Below are 12,778 nucleotides of genomic sequence, written 5' to 3' on the forward strand. Positions count from 1 at the left end.
CTTTCCGGGCGGGCGTATAATGGCGGCGCCGCCCCGGCGTATGTGAGTAGAGGCGTTGTAGAAGAGGCGGGGCTTGTGCTGTGAGGTAAATTGGCGGGCTGGGGACATGGATGACAGATGAACGATCTGAAGTGGTTGTGGCCTTCCTTATATGTGTGTGAGGGGCGCATTGAATAAGTGCCACTTCATCCCACTGCCTGGATCAGTTATATGAAAAAAAATCATGAGTTATCTCAGAAATGTATGAATATGTAGAATCTGCTGCTGGGTAATGGAGGACGTATATATATATATATATATATATGTATATACAGTATGGTCTGCATATGCAATTTTTAGCATACACTGAGAAGTCACTGGACTTTGAAGTGTGAACCGGTTTATTATACTTTATATCTGGGAAACCTTCCTGTTTATATATCTTTTTGGAAAACATTATTTGCATAGCATATGTCCGAAATCTGAAGAACATTTCAGAGAAAGATTCAGTTTATTCTATTATTTTAGATCTATTAACATATAATGGCATTATCTCCTGAGGGCAGGGTCAGTTTGGCGCGGGACAGAAGTGCAGAGTCTGGCGACGGTTTTCTCTCATGGTTGTGCTGTTGCAGAATGAATACCTAGAGCCAATGAGAACAGGCTTGTCATTTATAAATTTGTACTCTTGCTGTGCACATTTAATATGACTGGTTGACATAGTTTACTATGCTACACATATTGCCTTACTAAATAACACAATGCATCACAATACTAGAAAGAAAATGTCATCATATATTTATTTTCTGGACTTCTCATTATATGGTGTATATATTACAAAACTGTACAGGACCACTCCACAAAACACAGGTAACCCTCCTGACAGTTCTTGGATTTGCACACTAAGGCCCGGATTCACGTAGCACTTACGCCGACGGCATTGACCTCCAGGGTGATCTCCTCCAGGATCTCCCTCTTACGTGCCCTGCTGGTCTGGGCACTGTGGGCACCATGGAGGAACTGATCAAATTTGGCTATTGCCGAAATAATAATAGCCCTCTCCTCCCTAGAAAAGTTCTTCTTCCTCCTCTCCTTGCCTCCATTTACAGCTGCCGCCATTGCTCAGCAAAAGTACCTTGCTTCAGGGGGGGAAACAAGCAGGATGTACTTTTGCGCCGGAGAGACAGAGCCACAAACTGTAGGTGACAGATCCCATCACTGTAGGTCCCAAAAGTCATTGAGCCCCCCATGCTGAGCCTAGCAACAACTGACATTCAAATGAATAGAGTCAATGGGCCAGATTCACAAAGAGATACAACGGTGTATCTCCTGATACGCCGTCGTATCTCTGAGTTCTGTCGGTCGGATCTATGCGCCTGATTCATAGAATCAGGTTCCGCATAGATCTCCCTAAGATCCGACAGGTGTAAGTGACTTACACCGTCGGATCTTAGGCTGCAATCTCACGCTGTCCGCTAGGTGGCGCTTCCGTTTGTATAGGCAAGGAATATGCAAATGAGGAGTTACGCCGATTCAGAAACGAACAACCGCCCGGCGCTTTATTTTACGTTGTTTGCGTTCGGCTTTTTACCGGTGTATAGTTATCCCTGGGTCTATGAGGCGCAGCCAATGTTGAGTTTGAATTTTTTACGTCGTTTGCGTGAATCGTTCGCGAATACGGATGGACGTAATTTGCGTAAACGTCAAAACCAATGACGTCCTTGCGACGTCATTTGGAGCAATGCACGCTGGGAAAATTTCCGGACGGCGCCTGCGCTGTTCGATCGGCGCGGGGACGCGCCTGATTTGAATAGTACACTCCCCCTAGCCGCAGAATTTGAATTCCGCCGGGGGATTTACTATACGCCGCCGCAAGTTTTGAGGTTAGTGCTTTCTGAATTAAGCACTCGCCTCAAAAACTTGCGGCGGCGGATCGTAAATCAGATAGGTTAGCAGATCTTTAGATCCGCGTAACCTATCTGAATCTGGCCCAATAAGAGCACCAACAGACAGATCTAGAATGTGTTTTTGGACCCTCAGACCTTTCAGTTGGCACTCTCACTTGACTATATACATGTGAATCTTCATAGCTGGAGTCCCTGTTTGATGGGCACCCCATTTTTGTTGAGAGCAACCACACCAGATCCACTGTGCCCTGCCACAATCTTGATCACTCAGTAATCTGAAATCCAGCACCTCGTCTCTACTTAGAAAAGAAGGTTTCCCCTCATTGTATTGAACTTTTATCTTTTAGTATGTAAAAAAAAATGTTTTTGATAATAAAACTAGTATTTTTTAATTCTATGTCTACTCTCTGAGCCTTTAAAGTCTCATAAAATGGGGAGGGGGGGGGGGGGGGTGAAAAAAATCAGGTTACTTGTGCTGCTACTTTACAGGCTTTGTTATTTAAAAAAAAAATATCTTATATAGGATGCCCTATATCTCAAAAAGCATCCCTCTTTTGAGAGCCACCAGTCAAAATACGTCTCTCACTTCTGACTGTCACCGATAGCTTTAAAGCGACATTAAAGCTTTGTTTTTGTTTTTTATTAAAAAAAAAACAAATACTGTATCTCACAAAAGTGAGTACACCCCTCACATTTTTGTATATATTTAATTATATCTTTTCATGTGACAACACTGAAAAAGTGACACTTTGCTACAATGTAAAGTAGTGAGTGTACAGCTTGTATAACAGTGTACATTTGCTGTCCCCTCAAAATAACTCAACACACAGCCATTAATGTCTAAACCGCTGGCAACAAAAGTGAGTACACCCTTAAGTGAAAATGTCCAAATTCGGTTCAAAATGTCAATATTTTTTTTCACCATTATTTTCCAGCACTGCCTTAACCCTCTTGAGCATGGAGTTCAACAGACCTTCACAGGTTGCCACTGAAGTCCTCTTCCACTTGCCCCTGAACGCCTTCCGTTTGAGGATGCCCCACAGATGCTCAATAGAGTTTAGGTCTGAAGACATGTTTGGCCAGTCCATCTTTATTATGTTGGAATACTGCCCCGTGGCCCAGGCCCAGGGGATACAACTCTGCTTCAGTATGTCAAAGTACATGTTGGCATTCATGGTCCCTCAATGAACTGTAGCTCCCCGTGCTGGCAGCACTCATGCAGCCCCAGACCATGACACCCCCACCACCATGCTTGACTATAGGCAAGACACACTTGTCTTTGTACTCCTCACCTGGTTGCCGCCACACACATCAGACCACAGGACATGGTTCCAGTAATCCAAATCCTTAGTCTGCTTGTCTTCAGCAAACTGTTTGCAGGTTTTCTTGTGCATCATCTTTAAAATAGGGTTCCTTCTGGGACGACAGCCATACAGACCAATTTGATGCAGTGTGCAGCAAATGGTCTGAGCACTGACAGGCTGACCCCCCCACCCCTTCAACCTCTGCAGCAATGCTGGCATCACTCATATGTCTATTTCCCAAAGACAACCTCTGGATAGGACGTTGAGGACTTGCACTCAACTTCTTTGGTCGACCATGGTGAAGCCTGTTCTGAGTGGAACCTGTCCTGTTAAAACGCTGTATGGTCTTGGCCACAGTTCTACAGCTCAGTTTCAGGGTCGTGGTAATCTTCTTGAAGCCTAGACCATCTTTATGTAGAGAAACAATTCTCTTTTTCAGATCCTCAGAGAGTTCTTCGCCATAAGGTGCCATGTTGAACTTCCAGTGACCAGTATGAGAGAGTGAGAGCGATAACACCAAATTTAAAGCGGGAGTTCACCCATTTGTAAAAAAAAAAATTTTCTCCCCTTAGCTTCCTGCTCGTTTGGTCTAGGGGAATCGGCTATTTGTATTAAAATATGAGCAGTACTTACCCGTTTTCGAGCTGCATCTTCTTCCGTCGCTTCCGGGTATGGGTCTTCGGGAGCGGGCGTTCCTTCTTGATTGACAGTCTTCCGAGAGGCTTCCGATGGTCGCATCCATCGCGTCACTCGTAGCCGAAAGAAGCCGAACGTCGGTGCGGCTCTATACTGCGCCTGCGCACCGACGTTCGGCTTCTTTCGGAAAATCGTGACGCGATGGATGCGACCGTCGGAAGCCTCTCGGAAGCCTGTCAATCAAGAAGGAACGCCCATTCCCGAAGCCCATACCCGGAAGCGACGGAAGAAGATGCATCTCGTAAACGGGTAAGTACTGCACATATTTTAAAATAAATAGCCGATTCTCCTAGTAAAAACGAGCAGGAATCTAAGGGGGAAAAGTGCCCTCTAAGGGTGAACCCCCGCTTTAACACACCTGCTCCCTATTCAGACCTGAGACCTTGTAACACTAACAAGTCACATGACACCGGGGAGGGAAAATTGCTAATTTGGCCCAATTTGGACATTTTTAATTAGGGGTGTACTCCTTTTTTTTTGCTAGCGGTTTAGACATTAATGGCTGTGTGTTGAGTTATTTTGAGGAGTCAGCAAAATGACACTGTTATACAAGCTGCACACTCACTACATTGTAGCAAAGTCTAATTTCTTCAGTGTCACATCAAAAGATATAACAAAATATTTACAAAAATGTAAGGGGTGTACTCACTTTTGTGAGATACTGTATGTTATACTTACCTGCTCTGTGCAATGGTTTTGCACAGAGAAGCCCCAATCCTCTGGGGTCCCATGCCAGCGCCCCAGGTCCCTCCTCTTCAACAAGTGCATCCATGGAAAGTCGCTTTCCATGAGATCACCCATGCATGCTCGTTCCAGTGTCACCCTGTCTGCATCTATTGACACAGAATGGGTGCCTCAGCCACACCCCTGCTCACTCGGCACAGCATTTGATTGACAACAGTGGGAGGAGGGAGACAGCAGCGAGTGCCGCTGCTCTTGTGCACATCGCTGGATTGGATCAGGCTCAGGAAAGTATAAGGGGGGGGGGGGATTTGGCAGCACAGAAGATTTTTTACCTTAACGCATTAAGGTGAAAAACTTAAAGGCTTTAGAATCACTTATGAGTGCAAACCAATCAGAATGGTTCTCAATCATGTGTTCTCAGATATAATACAGTGACTACATGAAGGCTGGAGATTTCATTAACAAAATACACCTACATAGGTAGATTCAAAAAGAGTTAGGCCGGCTTATCAGTAGATAAGCCAACCTAACTCCGAATCTACGCCGCCGTATTTTTAAGCGTATGCTCAAACAGAGATACGCTTAAACATATCTAAGATAGGCCGGCTTGCGCCGTCCTATGTTAGATTGCAATTTTTCTGATGGCCGCTAGGTGTCGCTTCCATTGCGGCCGGCGTAGATTATGTAAATGAGCTTTTACGCCGATTCACGAACGTACGCCCGGCCGCCGCAGTCGAATTACGTCGTTTCCATAAGGCCTTAGGCGGCCTAAAGTTATTCCACCTATGAGGTGGAATAACAATGTTAAAGTATGGCCGCCGTTCCCGCCGCGAGGTTCGAATTTTTTACGTCGTTTGCGTAAGTCGTCCGCGAATCGGGAGTTACGTCGTTTACGTCCACGTCGAAATCAATAGGCCCGTACGGCGTACTTAGCCGCAATGCGCCCTGGGAAATGTAGGCACCCGGCGCATGCGCAGTGTAAAAAAACGTCAAAAAACGTGAGGTCAAGCCTCATTTTCATACAACACGCCCCCCTCCAAGTCATTTGAATTAGGCGCCCGCTCGTTTGAGGCTACGCCGCCGTAAATTAGCAGGTAAGTTGATTTAGAATCATTACTAGCCTAGCTAATTTATGGCGGTGTAGCCTAAACAGGCTAGGCTACGCCGCCGTAACTATAAGCCATTGTACCTGAGTCTACCTAACAGTCTGCAGATGTTGCTGCATTCTGAAGGGGGCAGTTTTGTTTAATACTGTAATTGTCAGATAACCTAACCTGCATGTCTAATCGTAGAATAAATTAGAAGGATAATAGAACAATTATATTGTTCAAAAGAACAGAAAAAATGTATTTATTTTTTTAAAACCATTATACTTCATACATACGTTGCTCCATCCTTTCCATACTGTACAGTCACAGTGGAAGCACCGAGTTCCAGGTGAAAAATGTTTGGCCAGTCGCTGTGCCATCGAAATATCACTTTGTGGATGTTCCTGATGTCAGCATCTATAAATGCAGAGTAGGAAGTGTCCGGGGTGATGACTCCTCTGCAAATGGAAAATGCAGTTAGTGTTTAAAGAAAACCTGTCAGCTAAGCAACCAACATTTTTAGAAGGATGTCAGCAATGTTACATGCCCAGGGCCGCCATCAGGAATTATGGGGCCCCTTACACAGCTTCAGGCATGGGCCCTCTGGAGTTAAGAACCGGGGGGGGGGGGGGGGTGCTGTAGTCTGAAATTGAGAAGAAAAAAAGAAGAAATAGAGAAAAATATATAAAAAAAAGGGGGTTAGCCTTCCGGGGCCCTGGGAAACTCTGGGTCCTTTAATAAAAAGAAATAAAAATAATATATATATTTTTTTTTTAAAAAGGGGGGTTGCCACCCGGGGCCCTTTAATAAAAAGAAAAAAGAAAAAAAGATACCTCTGGGCCCTTTAATAAAAAATAAATAAAAATAAATATATAAAAAAATAAACATTTATGAAAAAAATAAGAAAAAGGGGGGTTTCCACATGGGGCCCTGGGGACCTCTGAGCCCTTTAATAAAAAAATATATAAAAAAAAAGAATATATATATATATACCTCTGGGCCCTTTAATAAAAAATAAATATATTTAAAATAAAAATAAATAAATAAATAAATAAAAAAAAGGGGGGTTGTCATCCGGGCCCCTGTGGACCTCCGGGCCCCTTACAGGTGTACTGCCTGTACCCCCCTGATGGCGGCCCTGTACATGCCTTGTGTCATGAGTCTCTCAAGAAGCCAGCAGAAAAGAACAGTGATTACAGTCCCCACAGCCCCGTTGGTTACAGACCCCATGTAAATGGTAACATGCCTGTAGATTTTGTGAACTGCTGCCGTTTTACTGGAACCTTGGAGAGACACGTCTAAGGACCCCTGGATCTCATGTGTGCCCACAATATGGATTGTCACTCGGCACCGCCAGCCTGCCAAAGCATAATTTTAATTATCTATCATGAAATGGTGAGTCAGGAGAAGGACTTTCTTTAACAGCATTGGAGACTTCTAATCAATAATACAGGTAGTAATCACATCAAGACCCTCTGCCTCACCCACAAATGCACACAAGGAAAATAAAACACTACACCCCCCATCGCACTCTCCGATCATCAAACCAAAACCTCCTCTACATCCCCAAGTCCAATTACAAATCAAAGGGAGAACGAAGATTTGCAGTCCAAGGACCACGGCTATGGAACGCTCTACCAATGGACATCCACATGGAAGAAAACCATCGGGCCTTCAGGAAAAAACTTAAGACCCACCTCTTCTGAAGGATAAGGAAGAAAACGGATGGAATAAGAGCCTTGAGGCGATTTAGTTTGCATGTGTAGCGTTATACAAGTTATTCACTCATAGGGTTGAGCGAACCCGAACTGTAAAGTTCGGGTTCGGTACGGACTTTGGGTTTTTCCCGAACCCGGACCCGAACCCGAATAATTGTAAAAAGTCCGGGTTCGGAGTTCGGGTATGTTTTGGCACGCTGCACGGCAGCCAATCGCCATTCGTTTTACAACTGTGACTGGGAACTGATCACAGCCATGCCTGCTTATGGCATGGCTGTGATTGGCCAGTGTAGCATGTGACCTATCATGTCACGTGCCTCTATATTAGATAGAGGCACACAGCACAGATCGTCACTCTGCTTCACTCTAGATAGGGAAAGGCTGCTGCATTCGGCGTTCAGGGACAGTGTTAGGTGTTCTGTGCTCCAGAAATCTCAAGAAACAAACTTTATTTTTTTTATATCTACATCATCTAATGCTTTCTGACTCGCTGTCACTGTGCTTCACTTACGATAGGGAAAGACTGCATTTGGCGTCCAGGGACAGTTTTAGGTGTACTCTGCTGGCTCCAGAAATCTCAAGAAACACACTTTATTTTTTTTGATATCTGCATCATCTAATGCTATCTGGCTCCCTGTCACTGACTGTGCTTCACTTATGATAGGGAAATATTTCAACAGCACTGCACCTGTGATATACTGTGTTTTTCTATAAAGTACATAGTTCAGTGACAGGTTCTATAGGTGACTCTGAATATTTCAACAGCAGTATACCTGCCACACCACCTGTGCACCTGTGATATACTGTGTTTCTGTCAGTACATAGTCAGGGAGAGTTTCCTGAAATATTTACTGTATTACAAAACCAATTGATGTCATATTAGTTGCATATGGTTCTTTATAAAGTCCTTGTAGGATTTCATTCTGAATACAATTACAAATGTACACTAAATTCCCTAAAACCCTTTACAGCATTGGGGGGTTCAATGATTTTGAACAAAACTGTATGGACCTCGTCCTCAAAGGTCAAAAATCATTATATTTTTTATTTTAATTTTTTTAATGTTATTTTAAGTTATTTCCCTATCCACATTTATTTCCAGAGTACTTGCCATGCTCTTCCAGACATTTTGCTGCCATTTGCAGCCCTCCAGCCCTTTCCCTTAGTTTTTTAGAGACATTTTTGTAGTCAAAAGTCCGGGTCCCCATTGACTTCAATGGGGTTCGGATCAAAGTCCGGGTTCGGGTTCGGTCCCGAACCCGAACTTTTTTTTCAAAGTCCGGGTTCGGGTCCGAACATCCAGGTGTCCGCTCAACTCTATTCACTCACTCACTCACTCAGGTGAAACTCGAAAAATTCGAATATTGTGCAAAAGTTCATTTATTTCACTAATGCAACTTAAAAGGTGAAACTAATACAGGAGATAGACACATTACATGCAAAGCAAGATAGTTCAAGCCATGATTTGTCATAATTGTCATGATTATGGCTTACAACTCATGAAAACCCCAAATCCACAATCTCAGAAAATTAGAATATTACATGCAATCAATAAAACAAGGATTGTACATAGAACAATATCGGACCTCTGAAAAGTAGAAGCATGCATATGTACTCAGTACTTGGTTTGGGCTCCTTTTGCAGCAATTACTGCCTCAATGCGGCGTGGCATGGAAGCTATCAGCCTGTGGTCTTGCTGAGGTGTTATGGAAGACCAAGATGTTTCAATAGCGGCCTTCAGCTCTTCTGCATTGTTCAGTCTCATGTCTCGCATCTTTCTCTTGGCAATGCCCCACAGATTCTTTATGGGGTTCAGGCCAGGCGAGTTTGCTGGCCAATCAAGCCCCCTAATCCCACGGTCATTGAACCAGGTTTTGGTGCTTTTGGTAGTGTGGGCAGGTGTCAAGTCCTGCTGGAAAATGAAGTCAGAATCCCCATAGACCACGTCTGCGGAAGGAAGCATGAAGTGCTCCAAAATCTCCTGGTAGACGGCTGCATTGCCCCCGGACTTAATGAAGCACAGTGAACCAACACCAGCAGATGACATGGCTCCCCAAATCAACACAGACTGTGGAAACTTCACACTGGACTTCAAGCATCTTGCAGTGTGTGCCTCTCCATTCTTCCTCCATACTTCGGGTCCTTGGTTTCCAAACGAGATACACAATTTGCTCTCATCAGAAAAGAGGACTTTGGACCACTGAGCACCAGACCCGGTCTGTTTTTCTTTATCCCAGGTAAGACGCTTCTGACGTTGTTTGTTGTTCACGAGTGGCTTGACAAGAGGAATACGACATTTGAAGCCCATGTCCAGGATCCGTCTGTGTCTGCTCTTGATGCACTGACTCCAGCCTCAGTCCACTCCTTGTGAAAGTCCCCAACACTTTTGAATGGCCTTTTCCTGACAATCCTCTCCAGGCTGCGGTCATCCCTGCTGCTTGTGCACCTTTTTCTTCCACACTTTTCCCTTCCATATAACTTTCTATTAATGTGCTTTGATACAGCACTTTGGGAACATCCAACTTCTTTTGCAATTACCACTTGAGGCTTTCCCTTCTTATAGAGGGTGTCAATGATGGTTTTCTGCACAACTGTCAGGTCAGCAGTCTTTCCCATGATTGTGATTCCTACTGAACCAGACTGAGAGACCATATATTAGTTTCACATTTTAAGTTGCATTAGTGAACTAAATGTACTTTTGCACAATATTCAAATTTTTCGAATTTCACCTGTAATTTCAGAATTTTGGTGCGGGGATCATTGGAATTCCCAAAAGATATAAGAAATGGTCAGTGATTCCATCTGAAACAAACAGATTGTATAGGAATATGCCCATAAACGCTGATTGATATCATTTATGAGGAATGGACCTCTGTGTTGCTCTGTTTATATTGAATGTATGCCAGACCTATGTATTCTTTTCAGTATTGAGCGCTGTTCGCTCCACACGTGTATTTGTATGTTGTTGTTTTTTTTTTCGTTTTGTTTTTTTGTTGTGTGTGAAAAAAAGAAATAAAAATGTACCCTTTAAAAAAAATTCTGTCTGCTGCTTTGTTCCTCTGCTATCGGTATTAATCACTTCTGACAGGTTTTCCTGACACCAAGAGAAAAATAGTGACAGATGAGGGAGCTCCAACACACAGCCTCAGCTCTGTTCCTGTGTGTTGTGTGAAGGGGGGTGTGTGCTTTATAAATTCTGTACTTTAAATGGACTTAGAGAAGGGAAGACTGCCAGCGTTTTTTTTCCCCGCCAGATCTACTACTTACCTATGAGAAACACTCTGAGGCAGTGCCGATGGAGCATCCATGGCAGTTTTCCTGCCGGGTTCTCGGCTTTCCCCTCGGTTTTCTTGGCTGACTTTTTACTGCTGAGAAAACCGAGCGTGTGTACAGGGCTTAAGGCTAGTAACTTGCCTGGGTATATAGAAGTCCAACTGAAGTCACAAAAATAGACATTCTATTCTACTAAAAGAAGATCTACACCTCTAATGACCAATTTAATGGTTCTTCTCAGGATTAATGCAGTCTTTACCTTCCCTTCAGAGGCGGTCATGGGGGCTCCTGAGGAGTTCTAGGAGGAGCTCAGATGTGAACTTAGGGCCAGATTCACAAAAGGGATACGACGGTGTATCTGCTCATACGCCGTCGTATACCTGTTTCTATCTATGCGACTGATTCATAGAATCAGTTACGCATAGATATCCCTGATGCCTAGTACACACGAGAGGATTTATCCAGGAGATCAAAATCCCCGCGGAATTCCGTCCGCGGTGACGCGTCGCGCCGCCACCGCGATGATGACGCGGCGACGTACGCGACACGGTGATATAAGGACTTCCACGCATGCGTCGAATCATTACAACGCATGCGGGGGATGGATTCAGACAGATTGATCCGGTGAGTCTGTACAGACCAGCGGATCAATCTGTTGGAATGGATTCCAGCGGATAGATTTCTTAGCATGTTAGGAAATTTTTATCCGCTGGAAATCCATCCCCGGGGACAAAAATCCGCGGAAACAGATCCGCTGGATTGTACACACCAGGGGATCTATCCGCTGAAACCGGTCAGCGGATCAATTTCAGCGGATCGATCCTCTCGTGTGTACGGGGGCCTAAGATCCGACAGGTGTAATAGTTTTACACTGTCGGATCTTAGGATGCAGTACCGCGGCCGCGGCTGGGGGGAGTTTGCGTCGTAAACCAGCGTCGGGTATGCAAATTAGCAATTACGGCGATCCACAAAACTTTTTCCCATCGTTACGTCGCCGCAAGTGTTAGTTTGCCGTCGCAAAGATAGGGCACCTTTTACAAAGTGTAAAATGACTACACCATGTAAAAGTATACCCGTCTTTCCCGCGTCGCTTTTGAATATTTTTTTACATTTTTTTTTCCCGGCGCAAGTCTTTTTTTCACGTCGCGATTCACAAAACGTTGGCGCGTCGTAATTTCACGCAAAGCACGTCGGGAAATTTGCGTCGGGAGCATGCGCAGTACGTCCGGCGCGGGAGTGCGCCTAATTTAAATGGTACCCGCCCCATTTTAATTGGCCCGCCTTGCGCCGGACGGATTTAGGATACACCGCCGCAAATTTCCAGGTAAGTGCTTTGTAGATCGGGCACTTAGACAGAAAATTTGCGGCGGTGTAACCTAAATCGGTTACGTTACGCTGCGCCCGGGCTACGTGAATCTGGCCCTTAGTTCTTCAGAGGGCCAACCATAACTAGCTGAAACACTGCTACAGCCTTTTTGAAGACCAAATAACTTCTAATTTAACAGATAAATAAGATGAGGAGACAACTGAGGGTTTTTACCGGTACAATTAAATGAAGGCTTACCCAGTGATACTTACGGGAATAGCTCTGCGCAACTCCAGTGTTTAGGTAAAATGTTTGGTTGGCTGATGGGAGTCCAGAATATTTATCAGCATAATGTCCCATCATTGGACACTCAGTGTTGGGACATGGAAACCCAGCACCCTGAAGGAAGGAAGAAATAAAGAAAAGATATAAAGAAAAAACAGGAGAGGAAATCTGTATTTTTCAATACATTATACTAAAACTCTAGACAAATACAATATGCATATGGTAACTGTTTTATGACTGGTGGAGGATATAAAAATTGTATCTGGAACTTATGAGGGCTGTATGTGGAAATATATTTAATTACATTCTAATGAGTCCACTTTTTCTATCTGTCTTTAGCTCTTTTGCAGTTTCTTGCCTGATTGCGTGCTGTTGTAATCTGCTACTCAAACCTCTTTAAAATGTGTGGTTTCATCTTTACACGCAATTGGTCTCGGCATGATTATAAAACATCCTGTAGACATGCAGAACCCAAAATATGGATCTGATTCTATCAAACTGGAATAAATACAGTGATATATTGTATAGCGTATTAAAT

The 12,778-nt window shown here is 44.0% G+C and overlaps 1 protein-coding gene across 1 annotated transcript in view; it reads right to left on the reverse strand.

Annotated features, from left to right (window-relative positions):
- Positions 1-471: 471 nt before the first annotated feature.
- The window catches only part of LOC120946802 (pancreatic lipase-related protein 2-like), a 39,603-nt gene continuing 27,296 nt past the window's right edge, over positions 472-12,778 (reverse strand). Inside the window, exons 10-13 of the mRNA XM_040361509.1 lie at positions 12,228-12,354; positions 6,905-7,016; positions 5,955-6,116; positions 472-623 (exon numbers count right to left, since the gene is read on the reverse strand). Of these exons, the coding sequence (XP_040217443.1) occupies positions 548-623; positions 5,955-6,116; positions 6,905-7,016; positions 12,228-12,354 (477 nt within the window). The 3' untranslated portion in view covers positions 472-547. The remainder of the gene's footprint in view (positions 624-5,954; positions 6,117-6,904; positions 7,017-12,227; positions 12,355-12,778) is intronic.

The sequence above is a fragment of the Rana temporaria genome, chromosome 8, assembly GCF_905171775.1.
Source record: "Rana temporaria chromosome 8, aRanTem1.1, whole genome shotgun sequence".
Classification (NCBI taxonomy): Eukaryota; Metazoa; Chordata; class Amphibia; order Anura; family Ranidae; genus Rana; species Rana temporaria.